Below are 18,205 nucleotides of genomic sequence, written 5' to 3'. Positions count from 1 at the left end.
AAAGTATATTTGAATGACACTGATGGGCAGTGTTTTTACAGCTAATGCCGGGTTGCCTGAGGCTGATGCCGTGCAGGTGTTTGAACCCTTGCATATATACACACACTATCATTCTAATAAACGCATACAAGAACACATATACATGTAATAGTGCCGGAAATGCACACAAAATTATACAAATTGGCATTGTTGTTATGATTTTGGTTGTCCTTTCTTGTGTCTTTTTCTATCTTGTCTTTAGTTCATTCTCTTGGTTGTTGGTGCATTGGGGGTTCTTGGGGGTGGGGGTTCATTCTCTTGGTTGTTGGTGCATTGGGGGTTCTTGGGGGTGGGGGTTCATTCTCTTGGTTGTTGGTGCATTGGGGGTTCTTGGGGGTGGGGGTTCATTCTCTTGGTTGTTGGTGCATTGGGGGTTCTTGGGGGTGGGGGTTCATTCTCTTGGTTGTTGGTGCATTGGGGGTTCTTGGGGGTGGGGGTTCATTCTCTTGGTTGTTGGTGCATTGGGGGTTCTTGGGGGTGGGGGTTCATTCTCTTGGTTGTTGGTGCATTGGGGGTTCTTGGGGGTGGGGGTTCATTCTCTTGGTTGTTGGTGCATTGGGGGTTCTTGGGGGTGGGGAATGGAATTATTTGTATTTTTTATTTGTATTTTGTATTATTGGGGGGACTGTAGGAGGGGTCTCAAATAGTTGAGGGACAGCTATTTGGGAACTGTGGGGGGATCTCGGAGGGTTCGGGTTCACGTTTTTTGGCCTGGTGGGAGATCTGTCAACGTGCCCTTGAGCAGGGCATTGACCCTGGATGCTTCTGTGTGTCGCTCTGAATGGGAGTCTGTTATGGTGTAGTTGTTGAGCGGCTTCACTGCAAGTATATTGTATGTTTCGGATATTCCATAAAATAAGATAAAAAAATAATACATTTTTTTTAAACAAACAAAAGGCACTGTTGGGGGCACGTAAAACGTCTGCCTTCTTCTCAGGCGCCATCTTATTGTCTAAGAGACTAACAGACTCCTAGTGTAACTTTTGCTAATGGCTCAATATTGCTTGGCTACAGAGGTCAACGGTAAGAATTCGGGGCTGCATTTCAAAACTCACTGCACACTCTACAATCTCATTAACTACAGGCCTCCAAATCAACATGCACCATGCACTCATGTTTAATTGGAGCTGCAGAGGTCAACATCATTTCCAAAAGTTAATTATCACTCTTGAATCTGTAGCCATAAGCCAGATACATTTAATAGACCTCAAAAGCAACGTTAAAGACTTAAGGAAAGGTTTCACTGCTCCTTTACTAACAAACTATGACATGCAGATTCAGATTTTAGCGATGTGGCTACCTCCCACCAAATTTGTTATAGAGATGCTATCTGAATAACTCCGCTGTCTACATTCCTGAGGTTTCCCTAAACAACAAACCAACTGCTTGGCAACTGCTTGGTAAATAATGCGAGAATAGTGTCAATATATCCAATATATCCAATATCAAATTGACTTGGATAAAAGGCTTTGCGTGATGTAGTGCATACAAATGTACTTTTTTGCTTAATTTTTCATTTACCAAATAAAAATCTAAATTTCAACGCGTTTCCTTTGCATGGAAATTACGCACGGCTGAAATGCGGTCACTCTTACCGATAGTTAAGTCACAAAAACTGTTGCGTTTACAGCAGATGTGGCTGGTTTAGGCGTGTGCGCTCTAGCCAGCAGATACAGTGCGGGTATAGCAGATACAGTGCGGGTATAGCAGATACAGTGCGGGTATAGCAGATACAGTGCGGGTATAGCAGATACAGTGCGGGTATAGCAGATACAGTGCGGGTAGGGTAGTCTACATGATGAGAATATTTTTATTTGTCAAAAGGCAGTCAAACCTCGATCATCATGTCTCCAGAATAAGACCCTCAATATTTATTGGAAAGGAGCATCAAGATCGCTGTGCACTTTCACCACCCTGTGAAGTTCATAAGATATTTCATCTGTGGCCTAATAAACTGTATGGTTTCCCGAGTCATAGTGGGAGGACCACACACAATATCATCGCGTGACTCCAAGTTTACTTCGATATGATGGTTATTATATCAATATTTGCACATAGCGGCGTTTCCACCACCATTTCTTGTATACTTAATTTGACTGACACAAAAAGATCCCACCATGTCCAACAAACGTGTCGGCATTTATAAAATATATTTATTTTATTCGATATGAGTTTACTCACATAAAAACTGGATGGAAACGTGGTTTATGACACTAGACAAGGACCAATGTGATTGTGGACATCTGAATCACCTACAGTAAGAATGTTGCTGGACCACTGAGTGCCTAAGGAGTTATATTGATTGTTTGTTACTTTCCCTTCATTTGCCTCAATTAACATTTAACAGACAATTGCCTCCATCAAAGTGTCTGCCCAGACTGACAAAGAAGGAATGCTTTTTGTTTGATAGAAATGCAAAAGAACAAACACATAATTTCCTCTTTGTATTTTGACAGGTGGAGATGGAATGTGTAGCCCCTCACAACAGAATAAAGATATCCAGACAACAAACACTTTCTAAGACCCAAGAAACCTAATAATTATTTGTGGATGAAAATGTTGAAACACACTGCCATGTTATAGAAAATACCCCACTGCTTTCCAAGACAGATTTTGTCAACAATGTTTTGAGAGCAGAACTTGAACGTGGAAGAACTTCATCACAATACTGTAGCTTTGGCATTCCAAAAGTTTTCTATACACCAGATTAGGTCATACACCGGGTGTTGACTGAGTTTTACTCATCATCTGTGAGCAAATATTGTGCTGTATGCACACCCACCTACACACACACACACACACACACACACACACCTTGTATCATGACCGTCTGTTGTAGTGAGATTGTCCCAGATGGTTGAACATACATTAAGTGAACCAGATGAATTCCTTGGCGCATAAAGGCATGGCTTAGATGCTGACAGCTCATTTCTCAGACTGCTGTTCATCTACTGTAGCTGTGGGCTGAGCCCAGATCTCCCCATCTCTGATGTAGACAGTCCAATGTTATTGATTTGGCAACAGAGCCTAAGTGCAGTCTCCTGTGATAGCCTCATTTCTGCTAAGAGCACAACGAAGACCTTCAATATCAGCAGCAGCAAGGCCCACTCTCATCTCATGTCTAGGACTGGCAGTACACATTTTCCTTAAACATAGGGACAATAATTCCAGCAGCCTTGTGGCTATAGTAGCACAACATTAACAAACATTGAGCTTACATGAAAACAAATTAATTGAGCACGATGACTACAGGGGAGCTGATGTTTCAAAATGGCCACTGGATATTCTGTACATCAGCTCGTTTTCCTTATTGGTAATTTCTTGTCTAACAGTGCATGAGCTGCTGAGTTTTGTTTTAGTGGAGAATAGGCAGTTTATTCTATTTACATCACATGGAACTAGGCCTATATTACCATATCTATCTACACAAAACATTAGAAGTAATGTGGTTAATGGTGACTATAGCCACACGCCCACTAGCTATCATCAAGCTACGCCTAAGGCTTATAGACAACATTTCTTCATTTTATGAAGCAATTTAAAACCGGAAGACTCCTAAATATTCAAGACAATGTTGATGGGGATAGGCTAATGAATTGGGTCCACCATGTAATGCTCCTTTAATTTGTTGATGACCCATGTCTTTTTGCTGCGCCAAGGTCAGTGACAATGGTAGAGTCGCTACAGTCGCTAATACACTGAGAAGTGTGGCATGTTAATCAGACCGCTCTCTCGCCCACATAAAAAATACTTCAGTTTACTATAGAATACTATAGTACTTACTATAGGATTCTGTAGAAAACTGTAGTATACTGTAGAATCCCAAACTACACACTGTACTATCCCTTGCTCATGGGTAGTACTTACCTTAGAATGCTGTAGTATCCTATTTAATTCTATACTACCCACTGTAGTATCCCTCAATCGTGTAACGCTTACTATGATATAACTAGTATACTTTAATATTCACTATAGTGTTTAATGGGCATGACTGTAGAACTGTATAGTGTAGTATTCAATGTAGTGTTTTGAGGACATGACTGTAGTATACAGTAGTATTTACTATAGTGCTTTTCCGGACATTACTAGGATTCTGTAGTATTTACTTAAGTGTCTTTGTGGACAACATGACTAGTATATTGTTGTAACTAGAGGTCGACCGATTAATCAGAATGAGCGATTAATTAGGGCCGATTTCAAGTTTTCATAACAATCGGAAAATTTGTATTTTTGTGCGCCGATTTAGAAAACAAACTAATATATATAAAAATTGTACACCTTTTATTTAATCTTTATTTAACTAGGCAAGTCAGTTAAGAACACATTCTTATTTTCAATGACGGCCTAGGAACGGTGGGTTAACTGCCTCGTTCAGGGGAGAAAGACAGCTTTTCACCTTGTCAGCTCGGGGGATCCAATCTTGCAACCTTACAGTTTACTAGTCCAACGCAATGACGACCTGCCTCTCTCTCGTTGCACTCCACAAGGAGACTGCCTGTTACGCAAATGCAGTAAGCCAAGGTAAGTTGCTAGCTAGCATTAAACTTATCTTATAAAAACCAATCATAATCACTAGTTAACTATAAATCTGACTGAGCATACAAGCATTCAATATCTAAGTATCTGACTGAGCGATGGTAGGCAGAAGCAGCCACGCAAACATTCATTCAAACAGCACTTTCCTGCGTTTTGCCAGCAGCTCTTCGTTGTGCGTCAAGCATTGCGCTGTTTATGACTTCAAACCTATCAACTCCCGAGATGAGGCTGGTGTGACCGAAGTGAAATGGCTGGCTAGTTAGCGCGCGCTAATAGCGTTTCAAACTTCACTCGCTCTGAGCCTTGGGGTGATTGTTTCCCTTGCTCTGCATGGGTAACGCTGCTTCGATGTGGTGGCTGTTGTCGTTGTGTTGCTGGTTCGAGCCCAGGGAGGAGCGAGGAGAGGGACGGAAGCTATACTGTTACACTGGCAATACTAAAGTGCCAATAAGAACATCCAATAGTCAAAGGTTAATGAAATACAAATGGTAGAGGGAAATAGTCCTATAATTCCTATAATAACTACAACCTAAAGCTTCTTACCTGGGAATATTGAAGACTCATGTTAAAAGGAACCACCAGCTTTCATATGTTCTCATGTTCTGAGCAAGGAACTGAAACGTTAGCTTTCTTACATAGCACATATTGCACTTTTACGTTCTTCTCCAACACTTAGTTTTTGCATTATTTAAACCAAATTGAACATGTTTTATCTACTTGAGACTAAATTGATGTATTATATTAAGTTAAAATACGTGTTAATTCAGTATTGTTGTAATTGTCTTTATTACAAAAACTTTAAAAAATATATATATCTATATATATATTAAAATTGGCCGATTAAATCGGTATCAGCTTTTTTGGTCCTCCAATAATCAGTATCGGCTTTGAAAAGTCATAATCGGTCGACCTCTAGTTGTAACACCTGCCGACTAGGTTTAACTAAAATGGCACAACTACCAGACTATACGAGTTACTGTTTAATGAGGGGAACATCTCAACCAGACCAGAACATAAGACACCGGTTCTTGACAGACACCTCGAGTTGGGTCAACAGTTCTAAGCAATACCAGACCAGACAACACTTTGCTCTACTCAGACAATCATAAATACTTAGGACTTCAAGTCACATATCATTTCATCAAAGATAATAATTAAAATACTTTGCATATTTATGATTGTATGATTGCCTAGTTAAAAAATAAGTTGACCTAGCCACTATCTGGGTATGTATTACTGGTTGTCTGGTTATTGTTGATTATTTATACTTGTAAAGCCAAAATGAACTGCCGGTTGGTTTTTAATCTTTGTACAGAATTCCTCGCTCTGTGACATGGATGTGGGGGAGGGCATCGTGGCAGGTGTGCCCTTAACCATCTCTATAGTCACAGGATGACAGAGGGCACTCTATAAAACTCTATGGCAAGGTATTTATACGGGCATGTTCGAAGGTGCCTCTTTTCAATCCGGGTCCTTCACCCAGACAGAGCTGAGTAGTTGAGCGCGACAAACAACTCTCACAAAGAACAACCAGTACGTGTCATCGAAATGTGAGTACAAGCCTTTCATCTTATAAAAGAGGACTCTCTCACTATTGTTTGTTTTGTTTAGTTGATTTCGGCCAAAAATGGCTGTGAAATGCTAACGGCTCAGTCAAACAGTTATTTTCAATTGACTGTTCTGTTCTCTTTGGTACTTGTAGTGTTAATAGACACATGCTTATAAGTTTTGCACTTTCTGTGCATTGCCTTTTGATATGCTAATTAGGCTTAATTTATGGCTATGCTTGCTACTTTTGTTAGCTTTATATTGTTTGTTATGCTATGCATGTAGCCATTGATTAAATTATCCTGCTACTGTATAACTTCGGCCTAACATGCAGCATGCCACTGCACCTCTTTCTAAAGTTCATTGTTGACTGCTGCTATATTTATGCATAGTTTTCCAAATGTAAATGCTTATTGCATATTGTCAATGATTATTGACATTAATGGACAATTAATGATGTTTTTTCATTGCTGTTATGGCATGTTATTTGTACCTTGCGGTTTCTCCTTTTTAGATCAACCATACCCCATACAAAGACAACCAAGTCTCAAGACCAGTCTCAACTGTCAATCATTCCATGGATCATCTCAGTGCCTGCATCTATAAAGCCTCAAACTGAACTGCATTACTGCCTCCGCCTGCTCTTCAACTGGAGTCCCACAGTAGATGGGCATCACCAGAACTCTCCCCTAAACCTCAATCGTTACAATCTTGTAACTGAAGTATATTGAGTGACCAGATAGGAACCAAAGGTTTTGTCAGTGTTTCCGTCGGAACCCTTATTATGGGAGGACATGCAGGGAATGTATAAAAGCACCCCTTAGTCTGCAAAAACACGACAACAAATACTGCAATATACTAGCAATTTTCACAAAAACAATACTGCAGTATACTAGTCATCTGCAAAAACACTCAAGTCTGCAGAAACACTACAGTGAATAGTAAATAAATATAGTAATACTACAGTATATAGACAATAGTATAACACTGGAACACAAGTACTGTGTTGTAAAGTATTTGTTACATTTTAAATGCATTGCAGGACAGGACAAGGGTCCAATTCATGCACTTATCAAGAGAACATCCCTACTCCCGCTGATCTGGCGGTGTCACTAAACACATGCTTTGTAAATTGTTGGAGTGTGCCCCTGACTATCTGTATTACGATTCTTTTTTTACTAGAAAATAGTGCTGTCTGGTTTGCTTAATAGAAGGAATTTGAAATTATTTATACTTAAGTATATTTTAGCAATTACATTTACTTTGATACCTAAGTATATTTAAAATCAAATACTTTGACTTGCGTAGTATTTTACTGGGTGACTTACACTTTTAATTGAGTATTTTTTCTATTAAGGTACTGTATCTTTACTTTTACTCATGTATGACAATTGGGTACTTTTTATACCACTGCATAAATCATGGGTTAGATTCAATATGTCACTGTGGAGCTTCTGACTTTCTGGGCCTTATTAGCACAGCCAAAGCCGTGACTGCAGCTGAGCTGTTATTGGAGCATGGCCTCCGCTTAAACTAATGGAATGGCATGTTTTGTCACCTCCAATGTATGTGTTCAATGATATGGATCTATGCAGCGGTACATAGGCTATGTACATTGACCTTGTTCAAAGATTTTCCTGCGTCAAACTAGGTAACTATTGTATTGATGGTATTCCAGAGAGGGAGAGAGAGTGGAAATTAGCTGTCTATAGGCTTCTGTCCTTCTCTTCCCCTGTTATTTTTCAACAATGAGTGAATGGCACTGTGATGCCACACGTGCAGACAATACTAAACAGTACAGTAGGCCCCTGCAAAGCCAATGAGTGTCGCAAGGACACTTGCTCACAGGATTAATATAAAAGTAGAAAAAGAAAGTGTTGGATTCACTATATCAGCAAATGAAGCTCTAAGAATAATTATTCTCAGTGGGACCATTACTGTACTTTCATTCTGCTGTGATAATGAATTAGCTACTACTCATTGAGCACCAAGTCTTAGCACTCTGAGCGGAAAATTATAGAAGCTAAATCATTTATTCTGGTGGGAAGTTTGATCGAGTGATGTTTGAATGTTGAACTGTATTGTAGAACACATTAAAACATCAGAGAACAGGGATACCAAATTGAAATGTGGCAGCAAATCACAATTTGACACATTTTTATTCACGGTGGAGCAATTCTGCTTGAAATGACATATTGCTCCGTTACATGTCAGTCAAAATGACATATTTACATTTCCTTGCCTTTTTAGATTAGTTTGAACAAAAGCAACACGCTTTCAGAAGCCATCCCTGTGAGATTTGCAGAGAGTAACCAAGCATCAAATTAAACACGCTCCTTCTACCTACTGCTGTCCTTCAAAGGAAATGGGTATTTTTGAGTGTTTAAATAACTCTCAAGATGCTGCTCCTTAACACCACAACGCTAGATGCACAAACACCACTCAATCATTGCCAATTTAGACACAGGACTTTATTTGCAGGAGTGGTAATATATTTGTTACATCTGAATTCAGTAACTGCTGCTATATAGGTACTGTATACTGAACCTACAGTTGTTGGAATGTCTACTTTGAGTTGATAAGGCCAATTCTTCTGCCAAGGAATTCAAGTTCGTCCAGAAGGCAAGGTCAGTACAGGTGCAGCATCGCTGGGACAGAGACAGAAGCTGTTTTTCAATCTCAAGGCCATCAGACTGTTAAATAGCCATCACTAGCCGGCTACCAGTTACTCAACCCTGCACCTTAGAGGCTGCACCCTATACAGTGCCAGTACATTTCAGGCTTCAAACATAAAGATATAAAACTGTATTTTTTTTGTGAAGAATCAACAACAAGTGGGACACAATCATGAAGTGGAACGACATTTATTGGATATTTCAAACCTTTTTAACAAATCAAAAACTGAAAAATTGGGCGTGCAAAATTATTATACAGTTTTATATCTTTATGTTTGAAGCCTGAAATGTGGCAAAAGGTCGCAAAGTTCAAGGGGGCCGAATACTTTCGCAAGGCACTGTATACATGACATGGAATCACTGGTCACTTGAATGTTTACATACTACCATACTCATTTCATATGTATATACTGTATTCTATTCTACTGTATTTTAGTCAATGGCACTCCGACATTGCTCATCCTAATATTTATATATTTCTTAATTCCATTCTTTTAGATGTGTGAATTGTTAGATATTACTGCACTGTTGGAGCTAGGAACACAAGCATTTCGCTACACCTGCAATAACATCTGCTAAATATGTGTTTGTGACCAATAAAATTGTATTTGATTTACGGGTGATATTCTGTCAAAGAAATGGATGTGACATTGATCAATAATGGATGCCTTCTAAGAACTGGAATAACCAGGAAAATAATTATGTTAATATCGCAGACATAAATTGGGTGGGTCTAAACTTAATATGAATTCCTCCTCGATAGTAATGCAGGTGGAGATATCAGTGAATATGAGTCTGAATGGATATGAGGAGAGGGGAATCAAAAAGCTCATTTAAATAGAGAAATATGACAAGGTTTATACCAAGTACAGTCATCTCATTAAGTATCTCAGATCAGTAGTTCTCGATCTGTGGGGCGCAGGGGGGCCCCATAGATTTTGTTGTAATGTGTGAGTCATTCAACTATCACATATTAGACATGGCAAAATGTATAGAATAGAACATTTGCTTTAAAACTGCATCATTTTCTCTGCACTCTATGACAAAATGTGTTGAATTGCAGGAAATAAGCTTACAGGTAAAGCTGTAAAACCTATCCAACAACAAGAGGCGTGATAACAGTTTGCGTCATGAACGTGGCAGGTGCGGAATGTTCCCCAATACTGGAAGGGGAGCCTGAGTTAAAAAGTTTGGGAACCCCCGTCTTGCAAGCTCAATGAATGTTTTCTTTCAGTTATCATTTATTTTGCCCCCATCCCATACTAGATGTGAACTCCAAAATAAAATCAAACTATAATTACCATCTTCTCATACAATTATCTGTATGCATCATTTAACTATCTATTAACACACAAGAATAGAAAAAAATAGCCCACTTCTGCATCACATTAAACCACAATGCTGCTGCTACAGTATGAAAAACATTTGGTTTAAAATGTGCAATAAAAAAGGGGACAGTAATTAATGAGACAGATTTTTGTTTACCAGTAAACCAGAGCAGTTGCTTTAAAGGGAGTTCTGTGCCTAAAGATCTGTGTCAGAGACATGGTTAGTCCCATATGTACCTCCTTAGTTTAGAGGCAATGGGGCCACACTCAAACGCACTCAACTATCCCCACCATAGCATAGATACAATGTTTCAAACAGGATCATGTTTAATACGGAACCAATCATACTGAACACAGCAGCTACAGTTCAACATCATTGTGCATGCTATATTTGATCATGGATTTCATACAAGGCCATGTTTTTGGATAGCTCTATTTACAGCAGGAGCTGGCTTTAAGTTAAGCCCCTGAAGCTTGTGGTAAACAAAGCTATTCAATTTCCACTATTTAGCTAACTCAACTGGAGCTAATTACAATAAACATATATTTTTACAACCTCCCTAAAATGATGATGTTAAAAAGTTTCGATTTTAATCTCAGATTTCAGTGTTGGGAGTCATCTTGGGAGTCTGACTGACTGACACTCCATATGTTGTGAGTTAATACGGGTGATTACTTTTGTTGTGAACGCTGTCAATTATGCCTCTCCAACCCACAGCCCCATCAAGTGGTAATGACTGAGCTAGGCTTTGAATAGCTCCCTCCTTGGCTCCCTCTCTTTGTTCGACCCAATCATACTGAACACAGCATCTGCCCGCACTGCTCACAAATGAATTCTAATTTTTTTAACGAAAAACATAGTCTGTCAAAAGCTGGTGATCCGCGGGGAGGTCTGCTGCCTGAAAGCGGGTGCATGAGTGCTTCCTTTTTAATCTCCTCTTGCTGGGACTCAGAAACCCCAATGATTCACTTCACAATCACACACAGAGAGTTATGACCAGCAATCAGCCATGGCAAGACATTGTGACTGGGAGTGTGTTTCCTACAGTTAACCCCCCATCTCAATCCAAACAACAATGTGATAAACGTGTAATCATTTCAGATATGCATGTATAGAGGCCATGAGGCCAACCTGTCTCCATATGTGCAATGCCAGTGACAGTGGAATAACGGCCATATTTTACTAGAGATTTAATGTGGTATTGTTATTTTGGGAGCTGATTTGGGGTAGGTCTTTGTTCTGGAGATGTCCACCAAGAGTGAACAAAAGGAGGATCCTGGAGAATGGGGGGAGGGTCACGGTAAGGGTCGTCACATGTTTTGACAAATGATGGTGGCAGGTGTCCAGAATCTTAATGAGCTTTCTCATTTGCCTAACAAAAAAACACCAATCTAGAGGTTCATTATCAAAAGGGGATATGCAGCAAGATTATTATCTGTAGACGTAGTCACTATTCCCCTACTTACATGACCCACGCAGCAGCTTCAGTTCAATATTATTGTTAACATTTAGTTATTTAGGGTCACTGGACACAAGTATAAAATCCATACGGCATTTGTAAGGAGTAGTCTCTCTTTCAGACAGTAGAAATCCTCTCTCTTTTGTGCCATATGTGTATTGTACAGTCCATTGCAGGTATTTATGCCTGAAATATGCATGATTCATTTGTTTTTATAGTTCGTTTGGTGAACTAAAGAGAGACCTGATTTGTTTTGATCTATTCCCTATGGCTTCTCTATGCAGGTCTTTGAGCTACCTTAGTGAGGGTTGACTGGGTCCATTTTTCAATTGGATTTACTTATTTAATTGGCCAAATTGTATTACTCAGATTTGAGATGTATTTAAATCCTTTAGCCAGGGAAAGTACATTGAGTCTGATGAATTAAGTGATTAGTTCTAAGATTTAACTTCTTGGGTGGAAAAATAAAGAATTTAAACTATACATTGCATTTTCTATTGATCAATCCACTTTTTTAAAGGTCCTGAACAGTCATTCTGAAAAGTACTTTCTCTAATGGCTAACTACCAGGAAGTTTGAAAAGACAGGCTGAGTGGGTGGAGAACTTATATTCACGAGCTTGCCTTGACTGACCAGATCTTTGAAACACCAATGTCAAGCAACTTGGTTGCAATGCAGTAAAATCATCTCAGGCTAATTTGGTGATACACAAAGCAACTCAAACAACACTGAAATTGCACCTATGATAGCATTATTTTCATTATTATTATTTTTTATTTTACATGGTCTCTTGTGATGCGGTTCACAGCAGCATTGACAGATATTGACTTGACAACGGCATCAAAGTTTTGAACACCCTTCCCCCCCTTTTGTTCCATGCTGTCTGAAGACCTAGCTAGCCAGTAACTAGCTAACACCCGACACAGATGAAAGGAGAAACATATATACTGAACAAAAATAAAACGCAACATGCAATAATTTCAAAGATTTTACTGAGTTACAGTTCATAGAAGGAAATCAGTCAATTTAAATAAATAAATTAGGTCCTAATCTATGGATTTCACATAGTGGGCAGGAGCACAGCCATGGGTGAGCCTGAGAAGGCATATGCCCACCCACTGGGGAACCAGTCCCAGCCAATCAAAATTTCTCTCCACAAAAGGGCTTTATTACAGACAGAACTACTCCTCAGCACCCTAGAGTGTGGCCCCATTGCCTCTAAACTAAGGAGGTACATATGGGACTAACTATTTCAGGGATAATTTATTTTAGTTCATGAAAAATGGAAACACTTTATATGTTGCGTTTACATTTTTTGTTCGGTATAAGTATCCTTGCCATAGATGAATAGGGTAAACTTTGAATTATATTTGCCGACCCCCTACAGTCTAGCTAGTATATAAACCACACCTCTCTGCAAACACGCCTTCTCCAATGTTGGTTACAAGGCAGTACTTACTTCAATTAGGTAAGAGAATATCATGTTACCATTGGTGTATTAAAAATGAGAGTTAAGGTGATGTCACCTTGTCCTCTTAATAGTGAATCCAAGTGTTTGACATGGGGGAGGGGACCAGTAACTTCATGATCAATTTTATCAATGTAGAAGCAACAGTAATTTTTCATACTTTGGTTATCATACTTTGATCTGGTTCCCTTCAAATAACTAATTTCATGAAAAACATGATTGACTGTTCATGACCTTTAAATGGAATCTTACTGTAGGAAATCATTGACACACAAATGTGACACGTGGCCACAATGAGTCGGTCTTTATGTCCCAGTCATTACAAATACCAAGAGGTCAACACAGAGACATCAATGGAAGTAAAGGGTGATTGGCCCCTGGCTTCCCTTCTCATTAGGCAGGTTTCCATTGACCCAGGTTTGTTCGACAAAAGCAATGTTGCAAAAAGAATTGTGTCGTGTAATGGAAACAGCAGATACAGGATACATTTTTATCTGTTCGACAAGGATGGATTTGTATGGCTGAAATGCGGTCACTCTTACCGATAGTTAAGTTACAAAAACTGTTGCGTTTACAGCAGATGTGTCTGGTTTAGGCTTTTGCGCTCTAGCCAGCAGATACAGTGCGTGTATAGCAGATACAGTGCGGGTATAGCAGATACAGTGCGGGTATAGCAGATACAGTGCGGGTATAGCAGATACAGTGCGGGTATAGCAGATACAGTGCGGGTAGGCTGTGCGAGTAGGGTAGTCTACATAATGAGAATATTTTAGCGTCGATCATCATGTAGTTAGCCATTAGACATTTGGATTGAAATGTGGAGTGGAGATTTATAGTTGTGGTGACATCACGTGCACCTTCAAAATGATTTGGAAATCAAACGTATTGCGACAAATGTGAATAAATTATGATTTACAAATCCTTTCGAAGGTGCGCGGGGCACGTGATGTCACCACAACTATAAATCTCCACTCCACATTTCAATCCAAATGTCTACTGCTTGCAAAATAAAACTACAAAAATTATGGTTTCTTTGCAGGACAATAATTGTCCTGACTTTCATGAATGCCTGAATTGCATCGCCTTGCTCTTCTAGTTGGCTGCAAGTTTCACCATCCAATTATTTCAGATCTACAGGAGTGCAAGGTTCACCATGGCACGGACCATGGCGATACGTTGGCACAGGATAATTATTAGAACATATGGCAAATATGAGTAAATTGTTGCCTTCTACCCATGCTGGCTTTCGTGGGCTACCTGAGACATGAAACAGATAGGTGGGAGGGCATACAGGCTGTCAACATTTTTTTCATGCGCAATTTGCCTTAATGAGTCATGGAAACACTTCAACCACTTCATTTTTATTTGACACTGTACGTTTTTAGGTGTGACATCATTACGTCCAGCTGTTTTAATGACACAAGATAGTTAAATGTAAACACACCCTGGAAAGCAATTGTCGCATCTATGTTCTATGCAAACTTTCTAAATGTCGGAAAAAATAAAATAAAATGGACAAATTAATGGAAATATAGCTACTGACAAGGTACTAGCAAAATAACTCATCTGGTTTTACCATGTTAATTTACTAACCCTTATTTAACCACAGAAGTCACTTAATATAACATGATAATCTGTCAGGGAAACCACTACAATTGAAATCCAATAATATTTCCATAGAAGTTTGGCTTTCAATGTGTATCTAGTCTAACACAATCGGTATAAAGATGTAGATAAGGTAACCAGGTAGTTACAGCTAAATCTGATCCGAGACGTTCAGAATGATGAAATCCAACCTTCATTAAATCTAAACTTTCTGCCTCTCCACTCATACAAATAGTGAAAGGTCAGTGCAGGCTGGAGGAAAGCAATTAAATCATGTGTTTAGCAGCTCTAATAGGCACAAACACACAAGCTCTCCCTCTGTTTCTCTCTCCTTCGGTTTCTCTCCCCCTCCATTTCATTTATGAAAACTGAAGGAACATTGCAAATGCAAGTTGTGACGATAATGATAACAACAAGAAGTGTATATTTGGAGTTAAGAAAACTGTATCCTTATGGTGTGGCAAGAGAGTTTTCAAACAGTGTTAGTGAGGTCACTACCTCAGTGAGCTCAGCCTGCAGTCAGCTCTGCCTGTGAAGTCGTGTCAATGGTCAGGCTGTGTTCACTGAGTTTGGGCAAAGTTTTTCTAATTTGTCTGTGTGTTTCTCAACTTTCTATCAGGCATGATGATAAGATAGTTTGCCACTGAAACAAACTTATTTCGCGCACTGAATGAATGGCAAGGGCATAACATCTGAACACTTTACCACAATGTACACAACCTCTTGAATAGACAGAAATAACAGTGAGATTTTTATGGCTTAATTTGGAGGAGCTAATCATCTTTCCCTCTTAGCAGTTATAGAGTATGACAGAAATGACATGCAATACCCCTTCCTCTGTTCCTCAAACATGATCATGGGTTACCGTTACACTAAGGCCAAGCGTCACAGACAGGCATAGGCAGTGCCTCCAATAGGGAAATACATTTGCCAGAATTCCTAATTACGCCTGTCTACAGTGCATTCGGAAACTATTCAGACCTCTTGGGCAGGGCATGCGGCAAATGTAGGACTAGCTTATTGAGTTGCAGCTGTCAGTGAAAAGCATGAAGATATAGTATCTTGTGTATAATAAAAAAAAATTGAGACAAGAAGAAGGGGAGGGGTGTGTGGCGAGAACCTACACCACTATGTATTGTCTGTTAAATAGCCAAATGTAGTGCCAAATATCACTGAGTTATGTGATCTATTTTTTGTTTTATTTCAGTTGATCTGGATGTCTGTTTACTGCTGTCCTGGGACTTCTATGCTCTCATTTCATGGCATCTTAATGTCTCTCTTGCACATGTACATGTGTAAACAGACACATCCACACACAAAATATACTGAACAAAAATATAAATGCAACCATTTCAACGATTTCAATTATGTTCAGTTCATATAAGGAAATCAGTAAATTGAAATAAATTCATTAGGCCCTAATCTATGGATTTCACATGATTGGCCAGGGGTGCAGCCATGGTGGGCCTGGGAAGGCATAGGCCCACCCACTTGAGAGCCAAGCCCAGCCAATCAGAATTAATTTTACCAGACAAAAGGGCTTTATAACAGACAGAAATACTCCTCAGTTTCATCAGCTGTCAGGGTGGCTAGTCACAGACGATCCCGCAGTTGAAGATGCCGGATGTAAAGGTCCTGGGCTAGCATAGTTACACGGTCTGCGGTTGTGAGGCCAGTTGGACATACTGCCCAATTCTCTAAAACGATGTTGGAGGCATCTTATGGTAGAGAAATTAATCTTAAATTCTCTGGCAACAGGTCTGGTGGACATTCCTGCAGTCAGCATGCCAATTTCCTGCTCCCTCAAAACTTGAGCCATCTATGGCATTGTGTTGTGTGACAAAATGCACATTTTAGAGTGACCTTTTATTGTCCCCAGCACAAGGTGCACCTGTTTAATCAGCTTCTTGATATGCCACACCTGTCAGGTGGATGGATTATCTTGGCAATGAAGAAATGCTCGCTAACAGGAATTTAAACAAATTGAGAGAAACACGTTATTTCAGCTCATGAAACATGGGACCAACACTTTACATGTTGCATTTATATTTTTATTCAGTATAGATGTTGGTTAAATAATGACTTTGCTTGTACAGATCTTAATGTTTAACAGATCCATTTAAAGTTAATGTCACATGGGACCAGCACTCTCCCCCAGCCATCAATACAGCTGTGTCAATCCAGTTTATTTTATGCCTGCTATATTGGCTTAGACTAGTTTAGAAATAAAGAGTAAAGCACGCAGATAATTTCCTAAAACACACGCTGTTACGATAGCTATCCTTCATATGTATGTATGCACGTTAAATATTAGGCTTAATTAACTCATGACTTATCACAGAATAAAACGACAGTAGGTGTTCTGATCTATACCGTTAAAATATAATTTTTAAATCAACTTTTTGGAGACTTAAAATGTGCCTTCAGTAAAAATAAACTATATTGCAGTACACTGTAATAAAAACCGCATCTCCCGAAACAACTGCAGAAACATGTATCAAGGGGAAGATTATTTTGACACAGACCAAACGTAGCCTATACTGTAGCCTGCCATTCAGAATCATCTATTGGATCTACGAACGACACAAGGAGTCAGGTCAAATGTAGCCTAATAAGCAGCATAGCCCCATCCCAATAAATAAATACAATAACAGACGATAAACACTGAAAACACCGATATAAGCACTGAAAACACCGGTACTCTTCTACTGCCATGTGTTCCAAGCAGGTCTGATGCCGAAGTGTTAAAACACTTTGACGCATAACACTCAGCCTGCAATGAATGCCCTGGTCCTTGTCCTGCACAAGACGGACACAAAGCAACGAAGCTCAGGACATATAGTGTGTGTTAGCCTACTCACTGGATGTTGAAGATGCTGAGCTGAGGCTGCTGATGCAACTGAAGATCCAGAGCAGTAATGTTAGCTCCGGTCCAGGAAGCATCTTCAATTAGACCTTGAAACAAAGAAAATTGTGTCAAGTTGTTGTTTTCCTTTGCCTATGGATGCTTCGTATAGTAACCCGCCTCTCTAGGCGGAAGCAAGCTGAAGACAGCTATCCAGATAGGGCTTTATTAGCTATATAGAAAGTGGCGGCTACCAAGCAATGGCTCGCTTACACGCTGGTGCGCATTATTCGCTACCTCTAGTGTCACCCAGCAAAACTAAACACTTGACAAAAACGGTCCTCTTTTTCAAAGAATATCCTCACGAACCATGTTTTTTCAGTGCACTGCCCCATTAGCTCTAACTGCATTGAGGAATACTCGCTTGCTAATTATGACCGGGCAAACAGAGTCGCCGCTGTTCAGGTACTGAATTGGAAATTGTCTTGTTGTTCCCCTTTATTTCGGTGATGGTACGGTCCACCAAACATACACAAGGGGACACGCGTCGGTGAAATAAAATTAAGGCAGAGAACATTTTACTCTGCCACATATAACATTTGGTCCAAGTCTAAAAGAGTTAAGCATACAGTTATATTTTCAGAGCTGTATATGCTACATTTAGTGTTGCAACATTACGTTTCACTCTGTACAGTATTAAA

General features: G+C 39.5%; 1 protein-coding gene across 3 annotated transcripts in view; it reads right to left on the bottom strand.

The window, feature by feature from the left end:
* Window positions 1-17,991, bottom strand: part of LOC110530370 (contactin-associated protein-like 2) — a 74,440-nt gene extending 56,449 nt beyond the window's left edge. The window contains exons 1-2 of one of the 3 annotated variants that reach the window (XM_036985997.1): window positions 17,874-17,991; window positions 17,521-17,614 (exon numbers count right to left, since the gene is read on the bottom strand). In XM_036985997.1, coding sequence (XP_036841892.1) covers window positions 17,521-17,602 — 82 coding nt within the window. In that variant the 5' untranslated portion in view covers window positions 17,603-17,614; window positions 17,874-17,991. Of the gene's footprint in view, window positions 1-17,520 lie in introns of all 3 variants that reach the window. The other 2 variants (XM_036985996.1, XM_021613365.2) reach the window with 2 other exon arrangements.
* Between the last annotated feature and the right edge of the window lie 214 nt (window positions 17,992-18,205).

Source organism: Oncorhynchus mykiss, chromosome 8 (genome assembly GCF_013265735.2).
Source record: "Oncorhynchus mykiss isolate Arlee chromosome 8, USDA_OmykA_1.1, whole genome shotgun sequence".
NCBI classification, from domain to species: domain Eukaryota; kingdom Metazoa; phylum Chordata; class Actinopteri; order Salmoniformes; family Salmonidae; genus Oncorhynchus; species Oncorhynchus mykiss.
Note: the sequence above shows the minus strand (reverse complement) of the source record. Positions and strands in the feature narration are given on the sequence as shown.